The sequence below is a fragment of the Kryptolebias marmoratus genome, linkage group LG9, assembly GCF_001649575.2.
Source record: "Kryptolebias marmoratus isolate JLee-2015 linkage group LG9, ASM164957v2, whole genome shotgun sequence".
Lineage (NCBI taxonomy): Eukaryota > Metazoa > Chordata > Actinopteri > Cyprinodontiformes > Rivulidae > Kryptolebias > Kryptolebias marmoratus.
Window position 1 is genome coordinate 24,197,004 of NC_051438.1, and position 20,046 is coordinate 24,217,049.

Sequence of the window (20,046 nt, forward strand, 5' to 3'; positions counted from 1 at the left end):
AGTCCAAGCCATCAACACATATACAGTACCAGTCATCAGATACCCTGATGGTATAATAATCTGGCCAAAGGAAAATATAGAAGCCACTGATATGAAGACACAAAAGCACCTTAAAACCCCTCTCAAACCATTTGTCTTCTCCGTCCAAAATATGAACATTTTAGTCCTGAAAAAAATGTCCCTTACACTTGAGGTGTAGATGTACAACTGAGTCTGGTCTTGAAGAGCTGGCCCTCTTGTGTTGAGCCGTGAATCTGTGGAGAAGCTGTTTGGTTTCTCCAATATTGGAGGTCACCATAGGTCACCAGTTACCAGAAATGTGTTTATGGTTAGGGAATTACAGACGTTCAGACATTGTGTTACTTGGAAAACCCTAACTCGAGTTTTGTTCACCCCAAACCGATTTAAACTCTGACCTTGTCAGCAGCACTTAAGACCAAGATACATAAGCATAGTAAAAATTTATATAAATATAAAATTATAATATATATGCATACATATCAAATGTTATGAATACCTGCTTACTATTGTTTAAAAATATTTTTAATCAGTGCTTAAAGCATGTCACATGGTGTCTTCAATATATGTGAATAAATCTGATTTCAAGTTTTTATACTGGTTACAAAATAAAGCTACCGCAGACTCAACAGTTGTTAAATAATAGTATCTCCACAGCAAATCTTCATACATTAATACAGTATTAACATAAAAAATAAGTCTTTTCTGTACTTTCAAAGACTTTACAGAAAATATTTTATTGACTCATTAGGTTAAAAGATCGATACACAGCTGTATTATCAGAGCAGTTTTTGAGGGAGGGCACTTTTTGCATTTCAGCCAATCAGGATGATTCTCACTTTGTAGCCTTTGACGTTCTTGAGACTGAACCTTCATTTGGGTAGAAAGGCATCAGCTGTATGAGACAAGTGAGTTTTACAACAATGTTTGGAAGACTAGCTGCTTTGATTCTTCTCTTCACAGCATGTACGTGTCCCTTGAGTTGAATTGAAATGAATATTTAGGAGAATATACATGTTAGATGTTGTGTGCCAGTAATTGTTAAAGTCGTTGCAATGTAACAAACTGTGATGACAGATATTTAACATTTTTGATTCTTTAATCTTTTTTTCAGCTTTGATTCAAACAGCAGAGATTCCTCAACAAATCCCTTTGACTGTGGTTGAAGTTGGAGGAAATGCTACTTTCCATTGTCCAGTTTCTGAGAAGGATGGGAAATTCTTTCATTGGTACAAGCAGCCTCTTGGATATATGATCCAGACAGTTGCTTCAGGAAGTTTTCAAGAACAGAAACTTCGTGGACAATTTAACAATGGTCGCTTTAAAATAACAGAGAGGACAGCAGAGTACATTCTTACCATCAGAAATGTCACTAAGGAGGATGAAGGAACTTATTTCTGTCAGAATGGAACTGCATATTCTCAGAGTTTTGCTGCAGGAATCTACTTGGTCGTAAATGGTAAGCTCAGTTAGATTTTCACATTTTTACCCCTTTTTGATGTAAGGAGTATTTTTCTGACTGCAAGTAATAAGCTGTGTTAAATTCAACAGAGTTTATAACTCAACTTAGCATTTTAAATCATTCATTCTTTTTAATGTTTTATTGTTTCACTTACTGAACCAATCTAGATCATATTGGACAAAGCTTCATCTCTGTCAGTCAAACTCCCACAACCATATCAGTCCAGGAGGGTGACACAGTGACTCTCAGCTGTTCACTTCTCTCCAAGACCAAAGAAAACACTGACGGGTGTTCAGGTGAAAACAGTGTGTACTGGTTTAGAGTTGGACTTGGAGAATCCCATCCAAACATTGTTTATGCTCAAGAGTGCAGTGATGCACAAGAAAGACGGAGTTGTGGATACCGACTGTCCAAAACTATGAAGACCCCTTCAGATGCTGGGACTTACTACTGTGCTGTGGTCACATGTGGAAGGATTCTGCTTGGTCAAGGAACAAAAGTGGACACGGGTATGTTTTCCTATTCAAAGATCCTGAGAAATAGAAAAAAACAGAATGTATTTATCCTAAAAAGCAATTTTTTGAAATGCAATTTTTTTAGTTACTTTTTATATTAGACACATTGATATGCCATTAACTGGAAAAACACTTGATGATTAAGAGCTTCACCTTTTTTAGTTAAAAACTGATTTGTCATCAATTTCACCATCACCATTTATTTTATAAATGAAAGACAGAAAACATGACATAATTATATTCATCAGTAAAATTTGTTTTATGTAATATAATAAATGCAATTTTCTTCTGAACAAAGACATAAAATATTTACAAACAAAGATTCGTTAAAAAGCAAACAAAGAAAGGTTGTCTGGTTTTATTTTTAAATTCTTTCTAATTCTTTTATTTTGCCTAATTGCACTTGAAAAAAAACTGAGTATGTCGTGGTCTTCAAAGTTTTATATCTATATATGTTATTGAAAAAAAACAAATTAATCTATCTATCTATCTATCTATCTATCTATCTATCTATCTATCTATCTATCTATCTATCTATCTATCTATCTATCTATCTATCTATCTATCTATCTATCTATCTATCTATCTATCTATCTATCTATCTATCTATCTATCTATCTATCTATCTATCCATCCATCCATCCATCCATCCATCCATCCATCCATCCATCCATCGTGTCAGGAGAAAATTGGGACCCTGTTGTCATTAGCCTTGGTGTGCTGTTGGGTCTGTGCATTACTGTGATTGCAGTCCTTTTATTCTCCAGAGAATGAAGGTATGTAAACTTAGTTGAACTCCTTGTAATTTTTTGCATGAATAAATGACAAAACATGACACATTTGCTTCTAAATCAATAAAATAGACCTTGCAAACTATATTTAAGGCCAAGTCAATAAAGTTTTATTTAATTTTTTCACTTTCTATTGAGTGTGGGCAAAAAAAAAACAAAAAAAAACAAAAACCCACTATTGACATCTTTCATGAAATAAACCACCAATACAAAAACAATCAAGTCCTAAAAGATGCGGCAGGCATTTTTCTTTTACTTGTTATTTTTTAATGTATATTTTGCTTGTCAAATTAACACATATTGACATCATTTTTAATTTTTTTCTCTCAATGTCTTTTTTTAATGACAAATAATTTAAGGATGGAGATGAAGGAGTATTTACTGGCTCTGAAACAAGCTTTTCTACACTGGACTGAAAGAACATTATGCACTCAATTCGCTGGGTGTGCAACAAGAAGAAATCAGTTCCAGGATTCATATAATCATCTTCTAATGCTTTTAAGTTGTCTTCATTTTTAGTGCTGAGAAGTATCCTCCAAATGTTAACACTGTTTTGCAAAAATACCAATACCATCATTATCCACATTAGGTATTATTTTGTATTTGCCGAGGACAAACTATTGCTGTATTGTTTATTTTTTTCTTTGTTGACACACTGTATTTGTATTGTATATCATTTAACACAACATGGATTTATTTTGTTTTTAGAATTATGTAAACAAATGCATATTTTGATTAAATAAACTATTTTGTTGCATGTTGTTTCCTTTTTTTTTTACTAATGTGCTGTTTTGAACAGATCGTATTTTTCATCAAATAAACTAAAACTTATGAAGCCCTTTGAACATTTATTAACATAAAACTGGTATTGGTTATCCATTTCCTCATCTACTTTGCTTTTCTATACTAGTTGCATTTAGTGGCACTAGTAAAACAATAATCATTGGTAGTTACTCTCCTTTTGTCAACTTGTGGCGTAGTTTGACCGGAGGCCGTCCTTGTGAGGACATATGCTGTAGTGCATCATGTCCCAATTTGTCAGTGTTAATGTACTACTGGGCCACTGGATTAAATGTGGTAACAATATATTTAATAAAGTATATGCTAAAATGCTACGTTTTCCACAGCTGACAACAATAAAGACTGTATGGAAAAAGAGAGGTGATTTATAAATTGAAACATTCGGCAATGAAGATAAAATTCAATGATTTTGTCAGAAATTTTGATGCTGCACACTTTAAATTAGCGCATTCACAGACAGTGTAAGTAGAAGCAGACCCGCTGGTTCAGCTAAAATTAGTTCTTAGCCTTTTTTTATGTTGGCTACAACATGCAACACATTTCCTGTGGAGGCCCATAGTAGGGTGTCTTCCAAGTAAACAGCTTTGTTGGTTGGTCATGTGCCTGAAACCAGTATGTCTATGTGTTACTTTCAGCTCTGAATAGTTTATGTACGACCTATAAAACCAGATAAATTAATATTATAAGATAGTTCTTTCTGAAACCGATTTATTTTACTAAGTTCCTTTTACCTTCATTAAACAAAATAGTTCTGCTTTCTGCCATTAGAAACATTAAATACACCCATTTACTGACATCTCATCTACATTTTAAATGTATCCCTTTACATGATAAACAATAAAACCCTTACATTTTGAGATACTGCATGACATTTTCAAACTAAACCACTTATCTGAAATTACTTTGTCTGTGATTTAACTCCAATTGCTGTATTATGGAGGCACTAACAGCCTTCATATCAGCACTTTACAAGAAATTACACACCAACTTCATTAGATCACAATACTACTGCCCTTGAATAGTTTTGAGAAAGTTATGTTAGCGGTTAGATGGTGCACAAACTTTTATATGACCAGAGCCAATTGTATTGGTCTTACACAATTAGGAATAGTCTTAGATCTTTGTTAGAAAAGCTGACTCACATTCTTAATCAAAAGGTAAATGTGTTATTCATTCAAAAATGACATTTAAAATCTGTGACATGTTCATTACAATATTGTAACCCTTCTGTGGCCTTTGGGTCAAATTGACCCGGAGTTACAAGGGCTTCTCTACCTCTTTTTGTGTCTCTCTTTCTTGAGGGCTTCATTTAGAGTGATTGAAAGGAACAAACAAATATTACTTACTTTTTTAAAAGAAAAAACATGTTATGACTATATTATGTAGTCCACACACCCATATGATAATATTGATGGGTATCTTTACCATCAATGCCCCAGACTGGCATTTTAAAATGCTCCATCCATCTATCAGTTTTCTTTACCCACTATTTCCTTTTTGTGTCATGAGACAGCTGGTGCCTTCCTCCAGTGGTCATTGTGTCAGAGGTGGGGGACACCATGGACAGGTCACAAGCCCATCACAGGGACAGATAGAGACAAATACATCAAACAACCATTCACACCTCTTACTCAGTTGAGCTATTGACCAAAGAGCTATCAATGAACCTAATATGCATGCTTTTGGTCTGTAGGAAGAAGCCAGAGTACCCAGAGAGAACCCATGCATGCAGGAGGAGAACATGTAAACTCCACACAGAAAGGCCAGGAGATCAAACATGCGATCTTCTTGCTGTAAGGCCACAACACTAACCACTGCGCTGGTGTGCTGCCCTAAAATGTTCCAAACACAGCAAAGTAAAATAAAGCTAGGGAAATACATGTGGTGAGGCAATTCAATAAAATAAACTCTCTGATATGCACATAAGACATGACTAAAACAGATTTGTTTTCTACAATACTTTTTTTTTTTAAAGAACACTCTGCTTTCTTTCTTTATTTTATAAATTTCAGGTAAAAATTGGCATCAATTGAAAGGAAAGGTACACAGAATGCAGACTAATACTTAAAAGAAAACTAATTTATTTACAAAATAATAAAAACAAAAGGCTGACAAGCTGCAACTAAAACTAAATAACAAAACTTACAAAAAACAGGATTGCTAGAACACAAAGGGTGAGACACAAGGGAAACCGGACAGCACATGAAGGTGAAACAATGAACCAGCAGCAAAGTGAGGGAGAGGAATAGGTTTTAAAAGCTGAGGATGATTTGAAAGTGGCCACAGGTGACTGATTGTGAACGAAGGACAGGTGTGGGTGGTTGAGGCAGGCTGACAGGTACGGAGAAGAGGAAAGGTGAATGATTATAGGAACACAAACTAAACAAAGACAAAACTAAACATGAGGAACAATTCAATAACAAAATGAAAGAAACAATAAACCCACACTGATAATCGGAAACACGAAAAAACAATAACCCCAAATACTCTGAACATCCATTCATTAATCCTTTGTCTCTAAATGCTTAAAAAATATTACATGCTAAGTTCAGTGCATTTCAAACAACATTTAGGTTTAAGCCTAATTAAGACTTGCATTGTTTTGAGATATCAGTTACATAATAAAACTGTGAAATTTCCATTTTATTGTGGAGTAACTAAATTTTACATTTAAATGGCTTTTTGACAAAAGCATTTTAAGAAGTGTCAGAACTGCCTATAAAGTTGTAACAACAAGATAGAGGGAGTGTACTTTTGTTTTTCAGCCAATCAGGACATTTTCCACTTTGCAGACAATGAAGATAGTGTGACTAAACCTTTATTTGGGTAGGAAGTTATCACTTGTGTTAGACAAGTGTGTTTTACCACAATGACTGGAAGACTGGCTACTTTGTTTTTTCTTACTTCAACTTGTAAGTTCTGCTTCAATATTTCTATGTTGGTGAAAGTGTGTATGTAAAAATTGTTAGATTCACTTTAGTGAGGCACTGTAGTTTGAATTCAATCCAAGGTAACAAACGGTGTTGGCAGACATTTAACATATTTACCTGTTTTGTCTTCAGCTCTGATTCAAACAGCAGAGATTCCTCAACAAATCCCTTTGACTGTGGTTGAAGTTGGAGGAAATGCTACTTTCCATTGTCCAGTTTCTGAGAAGGATGGGAAATTCTTTCATTGGTACAAGCAGCCTCTTGGATATATGGTCCAGACAGTTGCTTCAGGAAGTTTTCAAGAACAGAAACTTCGTGGACAATTTAACAATGGTCGCTTTAAAATAACAGAGAGGACAGCAGAGTACATTCTTACCATCAGAAATGTCACTAAGGAGGATGAAGGAACTTATTTCTGTCAGAATGGAACTGCATATTCTCAGAGTTTTGCTGCAGGAATCTACTTGGTCGTAAATGGTAAGCTCAGTTAGATTTTCACATTTTTACCCCTTTTTGATGTAAGGAGTATTTTTCTGACTGCAAGTAATAAGCTGTGTTAAATTCAACAGAGTTTATAACTCAACTTAGCATTTTAAATCATTCATTCTTTTTAATGTTTTATTGTTTCACTTACTGAACCAATCTAGATCATATTGGACAAAGCTTCATCTCTGTCAGTCAAACTCCCACAACCATATCAGTCCAGGAGGGTGACACAGTGACTCTCAGCTGTTCACTTCTCTCCAAGACCAAAGAAAACACTGACGGGTGTTCAGGTGAAAACAGTGTGTACTGGTTTAGAGTTGGACTTGGAGAATCTCATCCAAACATCGTTTATGATAAAAAGAATTGCAGTGATGCACAAGAAAGACAGAGTTGTGGATACCGACTGTCCAAAACTATGAAGACCCCTTCAGATGCTGGGACTTACTACTGTGCTGTGGTCACATGTGGAAGGATTCTGCTTGGTCAAGGAACAAAAGTGGATATAGGTATGTTTTACTATTAAATCTTTATATAATAATTACTTTTTTATATCAGACACATTGATATGTCATTAACTGGGAAAACTCTAGATAATTGAGAGCTTTGTCATAACCAAACTGAAATTAAAATAATTTTATTTTGAGAATTAAAAGTAAAAAAAAATAAATAATAATAATTACTTAATCAGTATCAGGTCAATACTGCTGTTTGATATATTTTACATTCACCTCAAAGTGTGGAAGGGGTACGTAGTCCTACTTTACCTCATCAAATGACGTAAAGACGAGTTTTATAAAGACTGTCTCTATACTACTTTTGATATTTTGATTTGACGCTTGTAAGAAAAATACTGAATGTCTATTCTCTAATTCTGTTGGTTCCAGGACAACATGTTCTCATTACTGTCATCATTTTGGGTGTGCTGTTAGCCTGCTGTGTGACTATAATTGTCATCCTTATTGTCTACATAAAACAGAGGGTTTGCAAAGGTAAGTTTGTCGCATATAAAACTATGCAAACGTGGTAAGTACACAAAGTATTTAGATTATCAGCCAAAGATTTAGCTAAGATAAACATCTAGCTTTTTATATAATCGTCATAAATGACTAAAACATACAATAGTATAGATGAATGTCTTTATATTAATTAACTAATTATCTAATGAAAAGGCTCTTATTCATAGTTATCCTTGAACAGCTTGTTGTTCTACATGTGCAGTATACCAGGTTTGGCTAAAGTATAATAGCTCTTGAATTCCTGAGCAATATTTAATGGTAAACTGATGAGTATTACAAGAATCCAGGCAACCAAACTTTGGTATTTAAAAATATTAGGATAAATTTCTATGAATTAAAAGTATTTTACATATGCTTTCTAAATCCTGCAGTATAATGCACCAAATCTTGGTTGACATGCAGACCTCGGAAAGGCCAGATTAGCTGGTGGACAGTTATGTGAACATATGTACAGATTAGGATTCTCTGTTGTTCTTTTAAAAAGGAGGGAAAACATTTGAAAGGAAGAACTTTCTCAGAAAAGAAGTCTGATAATGTGTGCTGAGTACAAGCATCTTCTTTTTAGCCTGTTAGATGCAGAACCTGATTTATTCAAACAATCTCCTTTGACTTATTAGCTCACAAACAGTTTTCTGCTTTTTCTCAAACCATCCTTAAAAAGGTAACTTTTACATATTTATTTTGTTTGTTTCTTTTGTTTTATTTTTGGCACTGGGTCTTAACTTGCATATGTAGAGTGACATTGATGGCCATTTTCTGGTTTTAGCAGGCTCCCAAAAAAAGTGCAACAATTCACTGTCATTCAAAAGTGGCTCAGGTCTTTGCATTTTATATAAATAAATTTCCTTGACTTATCAGAAATGTTTTAATAACTTTGTGTAACCAATATTGCTAAACTCTTACAAGCTGTATTCTAAGAATTGTTATACAGTGTTCCTACCTAGTCCTTAAAATAGTGAACCCTTCCCAAACTTGAATGTTAGTATACTTAGCTTTGTTTTATTACTCAATGAACTTACTATGCTTCCAAGTAGCTGAACATATCAAAGTTAAACGAGAACACGGTGTACAAAAGATAATATTTAATTGGTTTAATTTTTTAAACCTTTTTTGCATTTGGTTTATTGAAAAGGAAATTTGTTCCTTGACTGTTTCAATTGAGCTCACTAGTTTAACTGGCTGAACGTGTGACTCAGGAGGTAAGAGTTCGTCCCCGCTCTGTGAGTCTCAGCCTTTGTGTCCTTGGGCAAGACACTTCACCCGCCTTGCGGGTGGTGGTCAGAGGGCTTGGTGGCGCCGGTGTGATGGCAGCCTCACTTCTGTCAACCCGCCCCAGGGCATCTGTAGCTTACGACCATCAGGGTATAAATGTGTGAATGGTTGTAGTGTGAAGCGCTTTGAGGTCCTTGAACTAGATAAAGTGCTATACAAGTGCAAGCCATTTACCATTTATTAATGTAATATATCTTATGCAGCTCTTTGTTCATGTGAGGACAGTAAATCAAACAGAAGAAGCAACATTAGTACTCACATTACAAATAATGTGAATTATTTGGTTACAGGAGTAAACAGAGATATCAGTCATCCTGGACGTGACAGGTCAATGAGGAACAAATCAAATAAAAAGGTAAATGTCTTTATATCACTCTGTACCAATGTGAGAGGAGGATAAACAAAGAGTAAGGTTTACTCAGGCTGGAGTAGTTACACTTCTCTGTATGAAAAATGTGACGTATCTAAAATACAGCCATTTGTTGTTCCGTTGTTAAAATAATAGCTTGTCAAACATTTACTACTACAAGGATTTTAATTTGTTTTTTGCAGTTTTATTAAAGTTGAAATGTTTTTTTAACTGATTGTTTTGACAGTCAAACTAATCTTAACAATAGAATAAACTATTTTTTTGTGATTTAAAAAAGAAAAAGAACATCCATCTTGTCTCCTAAGCATGTGCAGTTGGAGTGTAAACTGCAAAATACATTTCAAAGCATAAAATGATAGTAAATTAAAGTAAAATTTATATATACATATATATATATATATATATATATATATATATATATATATATATATTTTTTTTACAGGATGCTGATGCAGATGCAGTAAACTATGTAGCATTAAATTTCTCAACAAGAAAGGCAAAAGGAATAAAGAAGAGGAAAGAATCTCCACAGGAGTGTGTGTACTCTGCTGTGAGAACAGACCATCAAACGCTGCAAGAAACCTCCTAAAGAAGAACATACATTTGAAGCAAATAGCTAAAACATGTTTATGTTGCAGGCAACAAGTCAAGCAGCGATACTTTGCCTTTGTGCATTTGTAGATGTTGCAGTACTTTATCAATAAAAATGTAGAAAGCACCAACATAAACATTATTAATAAAGGAATTATCTGTGTGACACATTTAGTGTCGTTGAACTTGGGTTGTTTTTGCAGTTATTTTATAACATACAACAGAAACCATTATGCATTTAAAAAATGGTTTTAGGAGGTATAGAGAAACACTGTCAATTCATTGGTAACCTCAAAAATTGATTTTAAACAGTATAATAAAACAAAACTATTAAACTAGACTTGTCTTTTTTTAACTCACTAACTAACTAAATAAATAATTAAATAAGAAAGAAATAGAAAAGTTAATTTCACTTTATTGTTAAGTTATTATAGTGCCCTCTACTGGTCATGATATTTCTTACATAAAACCCTTAAAACCCTTGGAAATTAGTTTTTTTTTTGTTTTGTCTTTTTTCTTGCTATTATCAAAATACCCTCAGTTGAACTGTAAAACTAGTCATACATTCATTACATCTGGAAAAAGTAATGTACGAACAGGGCAGCAACACCTTTGGGTTTTTTTACACTTCTGTAGCACACTGATCACAGAAGCTTCCTGCCTTGTGGTTTCTTTTTCTGAGTAAGGACAGCTGCTGTATGAAGCAATACATCTAAATCTGGTACAAATGCAGTGGCTCTTTCTCCCTGACACATCTCATAAACTAACTCCATGCCTCAGTTTTTACTGATGATAAAAAAATTAACTAGACAAAGGAATGGTATTTGTAGGAATTGTTGCTCATATACATGAAAAGCAAGTTGTGCTATTAAAAAAATTTATTGGTTTATATACAAAGTGACAGTGACATAGCTAGACAACTTTCAGTTCAAACCAAAATCACTTTTTTTTTTCTTATTACAGCGTTACTAGTTTTAAGGTGGGGCTGCGGTGGCTCGGTGGTCAGCGCTGCAGTCTTGTGATTCTGAGGTTGCAGCAGGAAGGGCATCCGGTGTAAAACAATTGCCAAATTACTTGTGTGAGTTTGCTCACTGTGGCAACCCCTGAAGAAAGGGGCAGTCTAAAGAACTTACTTTATTTATTTATTTATTTTTACTCGTTTTAATGTAAACCAGAATTCACCAAAATTTGAGTGTCGAGTATTTCTTGACAGGAGTGGGACATGCACAGTGTCAGGGAAAGGTTTCAGTCTGGTGGGCAAAAGCTTCACCCTGACATTACTTTAAATAGGATGTACTTAAAATAGTCATTCAGCAAGCCAATGATGAGAAGCAACAGTGAGCCTCAATGTTTGATACCACTGATAGCCACCGGGGGCAAACTCATTCAAAACATTTCAGTCTTTGTGAAGAAGTTTCAAGGGTGAATCACATGTCCTGGTGTTACCTATACCTGTCATGGTTTGAGACTTCATATTTGTTTTTAGTTGTGTATGGTTTTACTCTCCATTTGGTTTTCTTGTGTTTTATTGGGAGTTACATTATGTAACTGAGTTTTTTGTTTTGTTTGGTTCTTGTAGTTATTAACATTGTCACTAGAAAACCCGAGGATCCGTTTTTCAGCTTCCCCTTACAACTCTAGCTACTTGGTGTATTGAGCTTACTTGTTGTCACAATCTGGCTCATAGATTATGACAAAAATGGGAAGAAACAAAATATAGCAGATAAAACAGTTATTTGTAAAGAAAAACATACAACAAAATAAACTAGTAACCATTCAAATCTGTACATCAGTACAATCAGTCATGTCAATGTGGACGAGTGAACTTGGTGAATGCAAACGTTGAGTATCGAAGCAAGTGTTGGACACAACAGCTGTGATCTGTTTCCCAAAGAGTCGGCTCTTTTAGAGTCAGCTCTTTAAAGAGCCAAGCTGAAAGAACTGGCTTTTTCTTGGTGAAAAAGAAAAAGCAATTTTTGGTTATTCTACCAAAGAAATTTTTACAGCTCAATGCACCACTCTTCCCCTAAAAAACAATCTGGATTTAATATTCTATCACTTCTCCCTTCCGCTACATCACAAAACGAATTGGATGCAAAACAAACAGACATGCAAAATAAGACCTAACTTATTTAAATTCATATCATTCATTATGCTCTCTTTAACTAATTTGTTTGCTACAGATAACAATTCCATAATGAAGCAGTAAATAGAAGTTTAAGTTATAACATTTTACTTCAATCTTTTGTCTGAATAATGACCTCTGCTCTAAAGGTTCTGTTGAATCAAAACAGCAAATCTTTATGCCTACAAGACATGGCTGATGATGTTCCAGTTGCTGATGTGTTATTCCACCTCCAAAGCCATGACAGCAGCAAAAGTCTTCTCTTTCTCTGTCGTGTTTGCATTTTTCCTTCCACCACTGACATTTTTTATCACAGTGAAGATGGCAGTAGAGTAAATTTGTGGGTCCTCTTCTCTCTGAGGACGTTTTATAGAAGACTTTGAATTATGAACAATAGTAACACAAATAAACAGTTTTTGATAGTCCTACCTTTACTTTTTGTTTTCCATCATTTGATTGCAGACATACTGAAACTGTAAAATCAATATAAAAATCCATGACACAAAAATTAAAACAGCTTATGTAGCAATTTTTGAACAGCAAATTATCATTATACATATATGTCATGTGGTAAAATCTGCTGTATTACCTCTGCACGAATTAGACTTTGTCTTAATGAATGTAACAAGGATGGCTAGCACACTTAAAGCCAGGATAGTCCACGTCAGAGGCAGGACACTAGTGTTCATCTGTAAAACACCAATAGAAAGTCCACTGGCACCTAACACACACACACACACACACACACACACACACAACTCTAACTTATGTTGCTGTCCCCAAAATTTTCAAATTCAAAATCGGTAATTTAGTAATTTAGTCTTACACTTACCCTCAATTTCAAGTTCCGCTCCATTACCAAACATAACGTCTTCATACATGGCTAGAGCACAGTAGTAAGTTCCGCTATCCGAGGAGGTGACATTTTTTGAGAAGTGATAAATGCAGCTCTTTGAAGGAGATGATGCGTCTTGTTTCCTGTCCCATTTGTAAGGTCTGTTCTTGTCTTTGTAGATGGCATTTCCATGAACTATATCTTTTCTAACTACAAACCAGGACACACTATGTTCACTCGGACAGGACCATGTCAGAGAATCATAGAGGATTGAACACTGGAGAGTCACAGTATCTCCTGGTTGAACTGGACCAGATACAGTTGGCCACTGAACAACACTGTAATTTACTGTTTTTGTAATGTTCTCTATGAAAGAGTGGAAATAATAAAATGTTACACATTTTATGTGACCAGATTAAAAAAAACCTCATATTTGAAATGACAGAATCATCATAGAAATTGATGTAAAATATATTAGACCTACTCTGCTTACAGTGTGACTTGTGTTACCTTTCAAAGACAAATAAGTTCCAATCCACTGATCTGTCTTCCAGGTAGAGAATGCACAATGATACAATGCTTCATCTTCTTTAACGGTCTTCAGAATGGTTAATGTGCTCTTCTCTGTTGCAAAGTTTGCAGCAAATCGTGAGGAAAACCCTTGTTCGAATGCTGGATCAGTAGTGGTTTTCATCAGTGTCGTTATCAATGTAAGAGTATCACCAAAACTCTGTTTGTACCACTTGACTCGAGTGTTGCTGTATTTCCCATCAGAGCACAAACATATGAAAGTTACAGGTTCACCAAGTTGACCTGTGGTCACTGAAATCCACGAGTCTACATAAAAAGGTAAGGTAGTTAAAGTAAATGGTGTCAGTATTCAATTAATATTTTGATCATAAAATGCAATAAGTTAATTTGTTTCTTTACTGAATTACTATAATCTATACTATAATATAATAATGGCCTCACTGTTACAGAATACTGAAAAATCTCTTATTGCACAAAAATACACAGTAAAAAATTACAATTGTAAAAATGACAAAAAGATATTTACAGAGAGAATGGTGAGCACTTACACCCTTGGTCAAGAAAAATCAGTACAATCCATATTTGCATCATCTTGACAGTTCAAGCTTTTCTGTGGGTGATGGTGGGTGTGATAGGACTGCCTGATGCAGCCACATGACAGCAGTCTTTATAACAGTTTCCTGTTGTGCTGATGAGGTTTTCTGGGCTATTTCAATGTAGGTCAAAATGCAGCATATTTATTTTTCTAGTTTTTTTCAACAGCAATTTTAAAAAAAACAACTGTTTTCTACATGTTTGACACATAGCACCATTATTATTATTATTAGCATGTTAATTTTTTGTAAAGAATTTCCCATATCTTTATGTGTTGTGCTGTAAATATACGTGCTTGTCCTACAAACCTAAATTAATGGCTTAAAAAGGTAACTTTAGGTTTACTTTGAGATTTTCAATTTCACAAAGCTAGTTCACTTTCTCCCCACATTTATCACCATAACAAGCTATATCTAGATTAAAGATCAACACACACACACACACACACACACACACACACACACACACACACACACAAAGAAAACTAACTGCTTCTCAAACATTCAGTTATCTTATAAAACAAAAAAATGTTGAAAAGGCAGTGGCCCATAGCAATAAGGGACTCCTAAATTTTCTCTCCCTGAGTTTCATTATTGGGATTGGGAGATCGGTAGACAGATTGGTGCAGCGTCTGCAGTGATGCTGTACCAATCTGTCGTGGAGAGCTGAGCCAAAAGTCGACGCTCTCCATTTACTGGTCAAGCTATGTTCTTACCCTCATCTATGGTCTCGAGCTTTTGGTAGTGACTGAAAGAATGGGATTGCGAATACAAGCGGCTGAAATGAGTTTTCTCTGCAGGGTGTCTGGGCTCTCCCTTAGAGATAGGGTGAGAAGCTCGGTCATCCGGGAGGGACTCAGAGTAGAGCCGCTGCTCCTCCATGTCGAGAGGAGCCAGTTGAGGTGGCTCGGGCATCTGGTGAGGATGCCTCCTGGACGCCTCCCTGGTGAGGTGTTCCGGGCATGCCCCACCGGGAGGAGGCCCAGGGGAAGATCCAGGACTGTTTCTCAGCCGGCCTGGGAATGCCTTGGGATTCACCCGAGAGGGACTGGCCCAAGTAACTGAGAAGAGGGAAGTCTGGGCCTCTCTGCTTAGGCAGCTGACCCCGGATAAGCGGAAGAAAATGGATAGATGGAGTTTCATTATGAGATTATCAAACTTGAATTTTACTAAGAAGCATTTTCATGAGATGATTCTAATGTAGCCCAAAACAGAAGATGACCACTTTAAAGTTTGTTCATGTTATTTGTTTGTACATAAGTAACTAATGTATTTTTAATAAAAACCTTTGATATGTAAAATAGTTCCTTACCATTTATTCAAAAATGAGAGCATTAGAGCACAGGGCCCACCATATTCATGAAACTGCATCATATCGTATCTGTATATTTATGTTAATCTCCTCAGAAATCTTTCACAGGTTAGTTAGAAGATTAAACTACATACATTAGCTAGATTTATATTAGCTGGATGATCTGGGAAAGAGTTGTGGAAGCTAGACTTGGACAAGAGGTGACTATTTGTGAATGAGAGGGAGGCAGGTGGAACAGTGAGGCTACAAGGAGCAGAGGTCACAAAGGTCAGGACTTCAAGTACTTAGGGTCCACTCCAGGAAAGCAGGGAGTGTGGTAAAGAGGTGAAGAAGAGAGTCCAGGCATGAAGGAGAGGATGGAGGAAAGTTTCAGGAGTGATTTGTGACAAAAGGATGGGAGCAAAGGTCAAAGGAAAGGTTTACAAGACAGCTGTGAGATCAGCTATGATGTATGGTTTGGAGATTCTAGAATTTACTCTTTTTCTCTGTAACTCCTGGTTTAAAGCTGTCATTTCCAGAAAATGAAAAGAAATACCCACCTCACACTGAAACACTATGAGCTGTTCTGATAAGAGATGTTTTTAATATAACATAGTCTTAGAGTTCATTTTAAGTCTTTGTCACATATGTAGCCGTTAATAATTGTCAAACAACTTTGTTGGACTCTCAACACAAACATAACCTCATTTGACAATTTTCAAACTTGCTGATTTCTTCAAATCAGTAAAAACTTACAGTTTTTTTTCTCATTTAGTCAGAAGAAAAAAAAGAACAAGTCTTGTTTATTTTTTATTAATTTATTTGTTTTTACCAACAATAATTTTGTGCATCTTTTGTAAGTAATTGTAAGCATTAGCTACTTATTGTACAATAGCTCCATAAAATTGACTGTAAGGTAATTGAAGTTTTTCCTTCGAGGCACGTTTATGGAAAACTTTTCTGTTCTGTTCATTTAAACACATTTTGTCTTATAATGAAATTCTATTAAAATGAAATGGTAAATTTAAAAAGAAAACAACAAAAAATGACATGTTTGTTCGATATTATATATTTGTTGTTAAGTAACCTGCAGAAATAAAACTAAAACTGTACAGATTTTTCAAATTAAAAGCGTTACATTGAGATTTGCTATACAATGATATTTTAAATGTCACTCTGGAAACATAATCTAAAATGATTTCACATAGTTCACAATAAAAACACCAAACTAACATTGGTTAAATCTGATAATGTTTGTGTGATAATGTTGTTATTCATTCCCCGAAGCCCAGATATCAGAGTAAATGCTCTGCTGCTCAGTGGTGTTCAAACTCCTCTTTGCTCTTTGGCCACTTTTCTTTTTGGTAAAATTTGGCACAGAATAAACCAAGGTATCTTCAGGTGTCTGTAAAAAACATAACAAAACAGTTTGGCATGACAAAATCCAAGATTAACATACAACTGCAACATCTGACCTGCTTACCGACTGACTTTGTTGAACAGCAGTTGTTCCAGCATCAACAGCAGCAGCTAAAATATAATATGAGAAATCACAAATATATAAGCAACCAATAATGAAAAGGAAAAAAAAATAGTGGATGCCTTGTAATGAGATTGTAATACCATTGATGTTACACTTTAGTTTCTTGATTTTGTGAACAAGCAGGACAATAACAGTCAAGCTTATAACCAAAGCAGCGCACGACAAGCTAAGAAGTATGATGGGCGCCCAGGAGTCTGAGAATGACCATGGTGCTAAAAAATTAGACCACAAAAAAAAAAAAAAAAAAAAAAAAATTAAACACTAATAAGGTCTCTGGGACACAAATAAAACATTTATGGGGTTAGTGTGTAATAGCAACAAAAAAATAAATAGCAAAAAAAAAAAGATTACCTTCCATTTCCAGTTTTGTTCCTTTTCCAAACAGTATTTGTCCACATGTGACCACTGCACAGTAATAAGTTCCAACATCAGAGGAGCTGATTTGACTCCATGAAAAGTTGTAGACACATTTCTGTAGATCGTGAGCCTCTGGACTTCGCTCACATTTCTCTCCACCATTTCCACGAACATAAATCAAATTGGGACGAGTTTCAGTTGATCCAGCTCTGAACCAGTGAACACTGGAATTATCTGGACACATCTGATTGTCAGACTCTGAGAGGACTGAACACTGGAGAGTCACAGAGTCTCCTGGACGGACGGCAACAGATGGAAACTCTGAGACGATGGCTTTGATCTCAGGTTCTGGTCCTGGGAAATAGGAGAAATTTTGCTAAATTTTAAATCCTTTTGAATTGTATTGCACAATTACTTAACTTTAAGTCATGATTCAAAGCAAATGATTCCACAATCAAAATATGGTCTGCTTTACAAAGAGATGAACTTCAGATAACTTAAAGCTGAGTGTCAGCAAATTGAAGACTAGTTTGATTACCTTTGACGCTGATAAAGGTGACATTCAAAACTGTTTTCTGGAGATCAATTACCTCTTCACAGTAGTAAAAAGCAGTGTCACTCAGTTTTATTTGGTATATTTGAAGAACAAATGTTTCAGGTCCATGATTTAATTTGAAATGAAGAGTCTCTTTAACAATGCTATGATTAAAAGTGTAAGTTGCTCCCAAGACTTCAGGCAAGTTTCCAGGAACAAGTTTTATCCAGAATAGAGATCCTGACTTGTTAGACCTTCGACTACATGTTAGAGTGACATCTTCCCCAACATCGACTGTCTTTGTTGAAAAGTTTTGGTCTTTTGTGCATTCTGAAATACAAATAAACAAGTCATAAAAAGGTAGTCTAAAATGTCAAAATGAATTAAATAAAACACAAGGAAACTTTTCAACGATACTCACGCACAGCAGTGAACACAAACGCTACATAAAATACGATCATCGTTGTTCTGATAACTGACATCATCTGATAATTATGATCAAACTGCACACAGATTAATCTTAACATGGCTCCATTGAATGGGAGGACACATTAAAATGGGAGGAGCCTCTTTTAAAAAATCTAATTGGTCTGTCTTCTTGTCTTTTAGATGTACCCCCACAGTGGAAATGATCTCATCTGTTTCTTCTCAATGTGTTCACTAGAAATAGCAGCAAGAGCAGTTTTAACATTGTGACATGTAACAATGAGACAGTTTTGTGTCTAACGTTCACATTTCAGTTTCTTGTTATCCCTCCTTTTAGTACAAACATTGCAAATAAAGTGTTTTAGTATGCTTAAAGAAAAAAAATAATATATTGCATTTATGACTATGCTTAAAATGTTAGATTACAGACATCAAGTTTTTCTCACAAGATGTAATTTCTTTCAACTTTTTCTATGTCAATCATAGTTTTTGACAGAAACCTAAAGCAGCTCTTTGTTTTGATGTATTTTTTTGCTTGGTATTAAATGTTTAATTTGAGTTTTATTGTCAGTGCTTCCTGTTTGTGACTATAAATAAAAGACTTTCTCTTTTTCTACTCTGTACTGCTGCCACCACTTGGTGGGAAGTGGTTGTTTGGTTGATGTATGGTTTTATAGTTTTTACCTAAATTAACCAAAATAAATTGTCTTGTTCTGTTTGATTGATCTGCTTTGTGCTGTTCAAAAGCTGAAACAACTTCACTTTTTATACCTCAAAGGAACCAGATTTTCTTGAACTTTTTGAAGTAGTATTTAGCAATAACTATCTAAACATTTTAAATGCAGTTTATTTTTGATTTGGGCATTGGCTACATTTTGATTTGCTTAAAATATATTTGGTACTGTGCCACTAATGCTCAAGTAAAGTTCTGTTTTGACAATGTTATTTGTAATTGTTATTATTTGCAGCACAGCAGTCATCATGAATATAATGCTGATTGTTGAATATAAAATAGGGAATAATAAGCAAATAATGTTAAGTCAAGTCAATTTATTTATAAAGTACAATAAAAACAACAGGTTGCAATCACAGTGATGTACAATTATCCATCCATCCATCCACTTATCTTCTTCCGCTTATCCGGGGTCGGGTTGTCGGGACAGCAGCCTAAGCAGGGAGGCCCAGACTTCCCCCTCCTTAGCTACTTGGGCCAGCTCCTCTGGGGAAATCCCAAGGCATTCCCAGGCCAGCCGAGAAACATAGTCCCTCCAGCGTGCCCTGGGTCTTCCCCGGGGCCTCCTCGTGCCTGGAACACCTCACCAAGGAGGCGTCCAGGGGGCATCCTAACCAGATGCCCGAGCCACCTCAACTGGCTCCTCTCGACGTGGAGGAGCAGCGGCTCTACTCTGAGTCCCTCCCAGATGACCGAGCTTCTCACCCTATCTCTAAGGGAGAGCCCAGACACCATCCGGAGGAAACTCATTTCAGCCGCTTGTATTCGCGATCTCGTTCTTTCGGTCACTACCCAAAGCTCGTGACCATAGATGAGGGTAGGAAC

The 20,046-nt window shown here is 35.5% G+C and overlaps 4 protein-coding genes across 7 annotated transcripts; 2 read left to right on the forward strand and 2 right to left on the reverse strand.

Moving 5' to 3' along the window:
* The first annotated feature begins 904 nt into the window (after nt 1-904).
* Nucleotides 905-3,471, forward strand: LOC108236634 (obscurin-like). Its single transcript, XM_025006208.2, has 5 exons — nt 905-984; nt 1,133-1,477; nt 1,648-1,989; nt 2,678-2,771; nt 3,146-3,471. Exons 1-4 carry the CDS (start codon nt 918-920, stop codon nt 2,767-2,769), a joined length of 846 nt encoding a protein of 281 aa, XP_024861976.1. The 5' UTR covers nt 905-917; the 3' UTR covers nt 2,770-2,771; nt 3,146-3,471.
* A 2,922-nt stretch (nt 3,472-6,393) lies between these two features.
* On the forward strand, nt 6,394-10,424 carry LOC108236633. The gene is made up of 6 exons (XM_017417426.3): nt 6,394-6,499; nt 6,650-6,994; nt 7,165-7,509; nt 7,888-7,992; nt 9,582-9,646; nt 10,104-10,424. The coding sequence occupies exons 1-6, from the start codon at nt 6,457-6,459 to the stop codon at nt 10,248-10,250; spliced, it is 1,050 nt and encodes a 349-aa protein (XP_017272915.1). The 5' UTR covers nt 6,394-6,456; the 3' UTR covers nt 10,251-10,424.
* A 769-nt stretch (nt 10,425-11,193) lies between these two features.
* On the reverse strand, nt 11,194-14,377 carry LOC112450546. 2 transcript variants are annotated; one of them, XM_025006175.2, is made up of 6 exons: nt 14,292-14,377; nt 13,723-14,049; nt 13,210-13,578; nt 12,967-13,098; nt 12,807-12,850; nt 11,194-12,733 (listed from the first exon to the last, which is right to left on the reverse strand). In XM_025006175.2, the coding sequence occupies exons 1-6, from the start codon at nt 14,332-14,334 to the stop codon at nt 12,599-12,601; spliced, it is 1,050 nt and encodes a 349-aa protein (XP_024861943.1). In that variant the 5' UTR covers nt 14,335-14,377; the 3' UTR covers nt 11,194-12,598. The 2 variants fall into 2 exon arrangements, with proteins under 2 accessions (XP_024861943.1, XP_037833307.1); XM_037977379.1 differs by having other exon boundaries at nt 14,270-14,360.
* Nucleotides 14,378-16,427: 2,050 nt separating this feature from the next.
* LOC108236637 lies at nt 16,428-18,689 on the reverse strand. 3 transcript variants are annotated; one of them, XM_025006176.2, is made up of 6 exons: nt 18,484-18,686; nt 18,066-18,392; nt 17,522-17,881; nt 17,251-17,382; nt 17,111-17,157; nt 16,428-17,032 (listed from the first exon to the last, which is right to left on the reverse strand). In XM_025006176.2, exons 1-6 carry the CDS (start codon nt 18,587-18,589, stop codon nt 16,898-16,900), a joined length of 1,107 nt encoding a protein of 368 aa, XP_024861944.2. In that variant the 5' UTR covers nt 18,590-18,686; the 3' UTR covers nt 16,428-16,897. The 3 variants fall into 3 exon arrangements, with proteins under 3 accessions (XP_024861944.2, XP_037833305.1, XP_024861945.2); XM_037977377.1 differs by having other exon boundaries at nt 17,111-17,382; nt 18,484-18,689; XM_025006177.2 differs by lacking the exon at nt 17,251-17,382 and having other exon boundaries at nt 18,484-18,687.
* Nucleotides 18,690-20,046: the final 1,357 nt, after the last annotated feature.

Bases quoted from the DNA above. Each gene is read 5' to 3' on its own strand.
- LOC108236634 (XM_025006208.2), top strand. From the start codon at position 918: ATGAGACAAGTGAGTTTTACAACAATGTTTGGAAGACTAGCTGCTTTG. The intron at 985-1,132 runs GTACGTGTCCCT...TCTTTTTTTCAG, and splicing joins GATTCTTCTCTTCACAGCAT to CTTTGATTCAAACAGCAGAG. The intron at 1,478-1,647 runs GTAAGCTCAGTT...GAACCAATCTAG, and splicing joins AATCTACTTGGTCGTAAATG to ATCATATTGGACAAAGCTTC.
- LOC108236633 (XM_017417426.3), top strand. From the start codon at position 6,457: ATGACTGGAAGACTGGCTACTTTGTTTTTTCTTACTTCAACTT. The intron at 7,510-7,887 runs GTATGTTTTACT...TGTTGGTTCCAG, and splicing joins AGGAACAAAAGTGGATATAG to GACAACATGTTCTCATTACT. The intron at 7,993-9,581 runs GTAAGTTTGTCG...ATTTGGTTACAG, and splicing joins AAAACAGAGGGTTTGCAAAG to GAGTAAACAGAGATATCAGT.
- LOC112450546 (XM_025006175.2), bottom strand. From the start codon at position 14,334: ATGATGCAAATATGGATTGTACTGATTTTTCTTGACCAAGGGT. The intron at 13,099-13,209 runs GTAAGTGTAAGA...TGTGTGTGTTAG, and splicing joins AGCGGAACTTGAAATTGAGG to GTGCCAGTGGACTTTCTATT. The intron at 12,851-12,966 runs GTAATACAGCAG...TTGATTTTACAG, and splicing joins AAAGTCTAATTCGTGCAGAG to TTTCAGTATGTCTGCAATCA.
- LOC108236637 (XM_037977377.1), bottom strand. From the start codon at position 18,589: ATGTTAAGATTAATCTGTGTGCAGTTTGATCATAATTATCAGATGATG. The intron at 17,383-17,521 runs GTAATCTTTTTT...CTAATTTTTTAG, and splicing joins AACAAAACTGGAAATGGAAG to CACCATGGTCATTCTCAGAC. The intron at 17,033-17,110 runs GTAAGCAGGTCA...TGTTTTTTACAG, and splicing joins CTGTTCAACAAAGTCAGTCG to ACACCTGAAGATACCTTGGT.